This window comes from Formica exsecta, unplaced genomic scaffold, assembly GCF_003651465.1.
Source record: "Formica exsecta isolate Colony F162 unplaced genomic scaffold, ASM365146v1 scaffold28, whole genome shotgun sequence".
Taxonomy (NCBI): Eukaryota; Metazoa; Arthropoda; class Insecta; order Hymenoptera; family Formicidae; genus Formica; species Formica exsecta.
Genome location: NW_021850063.1, coordinates 328,473 through 335,841, shown reverse-complemented (window position 1 = coordinate 335,841; position 7,369 = coordinate 328,473). Strand labels below are relative to the sequence as shown.

Below are 7,369 nucleotides of genomic sequence, written 5' to 3'. Positions count from 1 at the left end.
TTTTTTGGTTGTAACTTTCTTTCCTTGACAGCTATTAAAAAAATTTTCAAACAAAAGTTGTAGCAAATATTTTTTCCTACAAAACTAAAAAAAAAAGAAAAAGATTCGACTAATAGGAGCCGAGATATCCAAACTTACCCCTATTTTGAAGATGGCCGCCGACGCACAGGGAAATTTTATTGGAACTTTGTGAATCCTATGACCTTCTACTCACCCTCAAAAAATTGGCTTGTCTATCCGTTTTGTAGATATTCGGGGTTTTTGATACTATTTTACTGGACTAATCATTCTTTTAGAAATAAGAGATTGAGGTATATGATACGAATGACGCACTATTACTGTAAATTGATTCTTTGCGTTAAATATCAGTATCAAATGCATTCTACTGTATCGTAATTGAGAAAGGAAAGATTTACTTTGATTCTTGTATTAAGACAATCTCGAAAATATGTTGCGACAAGTGTGTAACCCATACTTTTGTCTCAATTCTTTCTCATTAATTTATTATTCCTCTATGTAATATTTTTTACAATTATCTCAATAGAAGAATTAAAGCAAAATCTTTGATTCTTTCTTCGGCGCTTTAAGAGATAAAGTTTCAATAATTCGAGAGATTCCAAACTCCGATTTGGAAGATTAGAAACTTAATCTATCGTAGATTGAATTTCTATCGATCGCTTATAAATTAAACCAGATTAAACCGGCCATCTCTAACCAATCGCAATTTAACTGTAACGCAACCTGTTATGAATAATATCGATCCTTTGAAACAACTGGAGAAAGATAAAAAAAAATAATCACCATTATCAAAGTATCTCTATTCAAATCTTGTAAAAAAATTCCCTGAAAATTTTCTGATCTTCCAGGTTTTTTTTATTGTATACATTTTCTGTTTTTTTACTCATACAAAGGAAAAATATAGAGCTATTTAAATTTCAAATGCTAGATTTACAAATGTATTGAAAAAACCGTATGGCATAACATTTTCATTTTTTTTTATCATTAAAAATATGTATTGCATATTCAATATTTTGTTAAGACATTAAATATATAAACAGAGATAGATATATATTTACAATATATCTTAAACCTATAATTCACTTGACTTGTCAATTCCTTACAATATAAGAGCAAAATTATTAAAGAGAAGATTTTTAAAAGTATTCCCTGAGTCCCAATAAAATTCCACGAGAATTCCCTGTTTTTTCCAGAGGTACAAAAGAAAGCCCTGAGAATCCCAAGGATTTTCCATGTTTTCCCAGGGAGTAGAAACCTTAAACCAGGGAATAGATCTCTTTAAACTCTAAATTCTCTTTTTCTTTGCGTAATGTCAGCCGCATTAAAACACTCGATATTTTTTCTCACTCGACAGCTGAATCCATTCTCCGCAAAGTCCTGGGAGCCCATCAGCTTCAAGGCCGATCGCAACCTGATGAAGGAGATTATCATCGCCAATTCCATACCTGGCCCAGAGAGCTGTGTGTAAACTCGATCGCGGAAGTGAATCGAGACGCAAATACATACATACATACACACATATACATACACATACACACGCACACATTACATAGCACAGAACGATCGATTTCGAAAGCCTGAAAATTGTATCGCGCGCGTCGGTTGGACACACGCGGATATCAACGCAAAGTCAACGAATCTCGTGTCTCGCTTGTTAACACGCACCGGTGTGACATATCACGATGACGATATCGTAGCAGATAACATACATATCAGCATATCGTAGCATATCGTGGCGCGCCACGATCTCTCCCGAGATCCTCGGGAGTTTAGATCCCCGTCGACCCAGCGCGAGACCGGGACGAGGAATCGTCGCGACACGACCTAGTCGCATAATTTATAACCGAACGCTACACGTGGTGTACTATTCCAAGTTTAATATATTTTGTGTCAAGTCTTGAAACGTCTTGTCATTTCATAGTGCCATTGTCATCTCCTGTAAACCGTTCTATTCTCTCTCATTCTATATAACATATACATATTGCTTTAATTCCTCTTTTCTTACATTACTAAATCAATTTTGTATATTTAAAACAAAGATATTTGTTATATTTTTATATTTTTAACAAAATCATTTATTTAATTTATATGTTATATTTTTGTTTCCTAGATTTTTATTCTAGCTTATTAACGTCTCTTAATTTGTTATATTAATAAATAATATATATTGTTGTATATTATTATGTATGTGTGTGTGTGTGTGACATGTCCCAAATATATTTTCTATCGCTTCAAAAATAATTTCTATTAGAACTTGTTACAATAATATCTAAGATTCAATTTATTTTTTAATTTAATAAACTGGATTAGCCGATCTTTTCTTAGGCCAGATCCACGTAAAAACAAATATATATGGGCTTGCGAAAATAAATTTATTTTTAAAAAATTTCTCAAATAAATAAAATCTATTTATATTTTATAGCTAATTTAGCTCTCTTCCTGTGAAAAGAAACAAACATAATTGAAAATCTTTTATCGACAAAAAAATATATTTATTCAATATTTTATAAAACAATATACGCATATATGTGTGTATACGTATCATATCGAATATATTTGAAACTTCGTTCTATGTCTCTAAAAGAGAAACGGCATTAAAAATCTCAGTTTACTGGATGTAACCTGATAAGTATGATATGAATAAAATGATATAATAAAATTGGAGTTTTCACCGCCATTTATAGAGGAACGGTTGATACATGTGTGACTTAAAATAACGAGCGTTTAGCATGCTTGTATCTAAGAGTCGACGCGAAGCAAGTGCGACCGCTTCCACAAGCAGTCGCACCCAGGAAGACACCGTACACCAGAGCGGACCAGACTATCATGCCCACCGCAGCAGCCAACAGGATCAGATATGCTCGATGACGAAAGCGATCTAGGATCCGCAGCATCCACTTGCGGTCCACCACCGCTCCCCCGGGAGACGCCGCACGATGCAAGGATGCGGTCTAAAGAGATACGCGGTTATCAGAGAGAATATCCGGTTATGAGCTAATCATTTAATTATTTAAAAAAGAGATAACTTGTATCTCTATGTATAAACTAAAAACACTATTATTATAATATATTATAATTTTTTATTGCATAAAAAAGAAACCGATTAGATTAATTAAACTGATTAATAGAGGGAAAACGATCATCCCAAACGGCAATGATTTAGTTTTGTCTACCTCTATCGCGTTTATCGTTCCGACAGTCCGCTTTACATTCGTAACTGCTTCATGCGCTTCATACATTTCGTCGTATTCTTCGTCGTGCGGCTGTCGTACTTTGCCTTCTACTTCGTATATGTCATCATTGTATGGTTTGTGTAATTCACCGTAGAATTCACGGACTTTATCATAAGATGCTTCGCTCATGTTAATAGGCATTTCGCTCTGCGTCTCTTCGCATACTTCATCACGCACTTTGCCAGTGGCCAGGTAGCGTTCGTGCTGCACATACAGTTTCTTTTTTATAAAAACTCATTGTTAATCGCGATTTAAAAAAAAATGTGAGAAATTGGAGAATTCGATGCATAGAAAATTACAATTTTTTTAAATATTTTGCTATTGTCAAAATGGGGTTTCATTTGTTAATCTTGGTAAAATAAATATTTTTCCAGGTAAGATATGAGATTACACAAACATACAAATTGTTCATAAGACATTGCAAATTTTTTTATAGTAAATTAAAACAAATACATAGAAAGAAGCGAAAGCAATCAAAAAACTAATAACAAAGCGAATATCCGTCATTTCCCTATTACACGAGAAGAAAAATAATACTTTATCATAGTTAATATAAGAAATGGCTATATAAGAATAAGCTTCTACAGTGTATATTTAAGCAATTATAAATATCATGCATCACGATCAAAAGCGTTTTCAACATTTCTTTCTCCGTCATTATAAAAAGAATTGCATTTTTCTATATTCTTGTGAAGCGCAAAGGGCATCAAAAATATATCCTCCTTCTACTATTCTATCTCTTTCTCATATAATGCAATATATATAATTTCTTCAGATGCGCTTTCTCTCTTTTCTAAATAAAGCACTGCAAATTGCGAGGCGCTTCGAATTATCGAACGCAAAGGCAAAATCAACATGCTTTCGCAAACGTCTCGCTCTGCAGGGTGTACCTTAAAACAGAGAGAGAGAGAGAGAGAGAGAGAACAACGTTCTTCAAACAGTGCAAAGGATGATTTTAATGCCGGCGGGGGCGTTCGAAGAGGATCGATAGCGTCCAATTACGGAAATGCCCAGAGACCCGTACCTGCATGTTCTGTAGTTTACTTATTTGCTGACGGACCAGGCGAACCACCTTGCATTTCGCATGTTGACAGTTGGCCAGGAAGACCGCGAGGTTCGTCTGCTCGTCCTGGTCCAGATACCGGCAACCGGCGCACGTACGCGCATCGCATATCATTTCTCACGGCGTATAAAATAATCTCTCGCGATATGCGCGAAGAGCGATTTAAAGAGATCATTTTATTTTTCTCCGATAAAAAAAAAGCCACCGACGCGGCTGAAGGTACGAACAAATCGTCGTGTAAATGTAAATTGAGCAGCGCGATCGTCGTCTTTTATATCGAAATCAAAATTCATTATCTTCATTCCTTCAATCTGTTCTTATTTATAGCACTTTATTTACGCTATCCTTTGCATCTAAAACGAAGTAAGCGCGCGTGTTCGCGTGATACAAAAATGTATATACATAAATTCAACATAATTCAATCGAGACTCTAATTTCCATTCTGCCAGATTGTGATTTAAATTTAAAAGTACAGCTATTTCTGAGCGTCACGTATACTCCGAAGATTATAAATCTAATAGGAAAGGAGAATATAACACGCTTATGCGTCGAATCCAACTGCCAATATGCGTAATAATTTCAAGTTACATCATCGATCGATTATTTTCATTTGTAATAGAATATTTGCAAGATAAAGTCGGATGTTTTCTCGGGAGACTGTGACCTAACAAATTGTTATTGTTAGATTGTGCTAAATTTCCGACAAACAGTAAATTATATGTCAAATGTAAAGAGATAAGATTACCGATGCGTAAAGATTGTTAGTTCGATATATTTATATCGAACTAAAATGCGAATATTAAGTGCCTCCTTTCTATTAAATTAATTATTAATTATTTTTAATTAAGGCATGGCAAATATAAAATCGTATATTCTGAAGATAAATATATTGTTGCCTTAAAGAATATATATCCAATAAAATATTCATTAGTATCTTACAAATCAGCAAAATTTTATACAAGATCTTAAATCTATCTTTATTTATTATTAATTAAGAAACTCTAGGTTTCTTTTCTGGTGGTGGTTTCATATCTTTTTTCTCAGTCTTCACTTCCTGCTTAATCTCTGTAGCTAAAAGAATCAAAATCAATAATGTTAAATAAAATATTAAAATATATAATAAATAATGAAAAACAGGATAAATGAATATAAAATGTTACATACAAACTTCCGTTGCTTGGTGTACTGGTTTTGGCACTGGTAAGGGAAATTTACGAGTGAGCTCCGTAAGTAACATATCCACTCTCTGCCGTTGAAACAACGAGCTGGGTTCCTCGCGTACCGGCGTTTCTTTCTTTGCGGCTAAAGCTTTGCCATTCTTGAAATCCCAAAAGTAGCCTTTACTAGGATGATATCGCGAGCAGGAGCTAGCTTCTTCAAAAGCGGATTGTAGATGATGAACTGTGGATAACTGCACAAATGATATATATATATATTCTTTACATACAAAAATTTACAAATGCCGCATTACACAAAAATATAAAAATATACATGTAAAATGTTCATCAAATGTGTCACACAAAATTCCAAAATATGTACATTAAAATATTTTGTCACTCACCAATCTAGAACTCACAACAGATCCTAAATCTGGAGCCTGATACACAACACCAGCTATAATGTAATAATCAGCGACTGGTGAAGCTACAGTCGGCGAATGTCTGTGTTGTTTCCTAATCACATACAGAATTGGCTCTTGCACATGCAGAAGAATATATTCCAAACCAGTCATATTGCTAAAAATAGAACAACAATAAAGTGAATAAATATATTTACAATAATGATATATATTCATATTTAATAGAAAGATCAATTGAGACTCACGTCAATTGATCAGGACTCAAACGTTGCATCTTTACTATCTCATTATTGCAAGTTCTGTCGTAAAACGGGTTACTTCTTTCAGAAAAGTAATCCATGATGTTGCTTGGGTTAAGGACAGGAATCCAAGCACTGTCGTGCCAAGACAGGCCTAAAGGATTCTCTGAAAGAGAGAAAATCAAGATAAACATTATAAGGTATTAATTAAATTAAGAATTGGATGAATATACAGGATATTCACACCTTTTTTTCTCATCAATGAAACAATTATTTCGCGTATTTATATTAAATATTGAATATTAGTTATACTCTCTTGACAATACAAAGAGAGATTAATTAATCCTTACCTTGTACTGGAGTTTTTCCAGGCATCATCATATCACCAACCAACGAACTTGTGTTACAACAACAATCAAGAATACACCTCGTCTGTTTATGCCATGTATCAAGTATATCTTTTGCTTCTTCTTTTATGGATTTCTGTCCGCTATCAAACACAGTATATCACGACGTAACCTTCCTTTTCTTTATTTCTTCCTTTTTCCGATTTCTGTTTTCTAACAGGGAAAAGTAATCGAACATATGTATTTGACAGTAGCGCATCCATAGACATAGTACAGTCACAGTATATACAGTAGCGCAACTCTCCCGATTTTGTCTTGGCCAAAACGGAGTGCGCATGAGCGAAATAAGTAAGTTGGCCAGTAACGCTATCTAAATTTCTCTCTCACTTATTCTTTTTTTTCTACTCTTTCGTTCTCTCTCACACTGTTTAAATACCCAATTAAATGCCTACTGCCTACCTTATTTGACAGAATAGATGACATTATATGTTATTTATTGTACGATTGCGCAATTTATCAGAGTTTTTGATACAAAGCGATTACGAAGCGATTACAGATATTTAATATAATTATATTTGTAATTATAACTTTATATATATATATGTTTTTTTAATACTGTCTTTATAATACATTTAACATTTTTTGAATAATATTTTATTTTCTCTTTTTTGCTCTCTCTATTATTTCATGTAATATATTTTGCATATAGCATAATTATTTATGTAATATATTGTATATTAGCATAATTATATTTATCTTTTCATTATTTTATCTTTTTCCTTTTTTAAATATATTATTAACAATTTATCTGTATATATTTTTTATTAAAATACATTATTTTGGATTATTATTTATTGCTACATATGTATCAATGAGTTAGAGAGAGAACG

At 33.2% G+C, this 7,369-nt stretch overlaps 3 protein-coding genes across 4 annotated transcripts in view; 1 reads left to right on the top strand and 2 right to left on the bottom strand.

Moving 5' to 3' along the window:
- Positions 1 to 1,915, top strand: part of LOC115237158 (nephrin-like) — a 40,911-nt gene extending 38,996 nt beyond the window's left edge. Inside the window, exon 16 of the mRNA XM_029810045.1 lies at positions 1,373 to 1,915. Within this exon, the coding sequence (XP_029665905.1) occupies positions 1,373 to 1,486 (114 nt within the window). The 3' untranslated portion in view covers positions 1,487 to 1,915. The remainder of the gene's footprint in view (positions 1 to 1,372) is intronic.
- A 623-nt stretch (positions 1,916 to 2,538) lies between these two features.
- Positions 2,539 to 4,431, bottom strand: LOC115237164. The gene is made up of 3 exons (XM_029810050.1): positions 4,276 to 4,431; positions 3,192 to 3,455; positions 2,539 to 2,969 (listed from the first exon to the last, which is right to left on the bottom strand). The coding sequence occupies exons 1-3, from the start codon at positions 4,426 to 4,428 to the stop codon at positions 2,727 to 2,729; spliced, it is 660 nt and encodes a 219-aa protein (XP_029665910.1). The 5' UTR covers positions 4,429 to 4,431; the 3' UTR covers positions 2,539 to 2,726.
- Positions 4,432 to 5,182: 751 nt separating this feature from the next.
- LOC115237162 (mediator of RNA polymerase II transcription subunit 6) overlaps positions 5,183 to 7,369 on the bottom strand; it is a 16,308-nt gene continuing 14,121 nt past the window's right edge. Inside the window, exons 3-7 of one of the 2 annotated variants that reach the window (XM_029810048.1) lie at positions 6,483 to 6,692; positions 6,139 to 6,298; positions 5,876 to 6,050; positions 5,479 to 5,725; positions 5,183 to 5,385 (exon numbers count right to left, since the gene is read on the bottom strand). In XM_029810048.1, the coding sequence (XP_029665908.1) occupies positions 5,306 to 5,385; positions 5,479 to 5,725; positions 5,876 to 6,050; positions 6,139 to 6,298; positions 6,483 to 6,513 (693 nt within the window). In that variant the 5' untranslated portion in view covers positions 6,514 to 6,692 and the 3' untranslated portion in view covers positions 5,183 to 5,305. Of the gene's footprint in view, positions 5,386 to 5,478; positions 5,726 to 5,875; positions 6,051 to 6,138; positions 6,299 to 6,482; positions 6,786 to 7,369 lie in introns of those variants that run through there. The other variant, XM_029810049.1, reaches the window with a different exon arrangement.

Bases quoted from the DNA above. Each gene is read 5' to 3' on its own strand.
- LOC115237164 (XM_029810050.1), bottom strand. From the start codon at position 4,428: ATGATATGCGATGCGCGTACGTGCGCCGGTTGCCGGTATCTGGACCAG. The intron at 3,456-4,275 runs GTACGGGTCTCT...CTGTATGTGCAG, and splicing joins GTAAACTACAGAACATGCAG to CACGAACGCTACCTGGCCAC. The intron at 2,970-3,191 runs GTAGACAAAACT...GTATCTCTTTAG, and splicing joins GAACGATAAACGCGATAGAG to ACCGCATCCTTGCATCGTGC.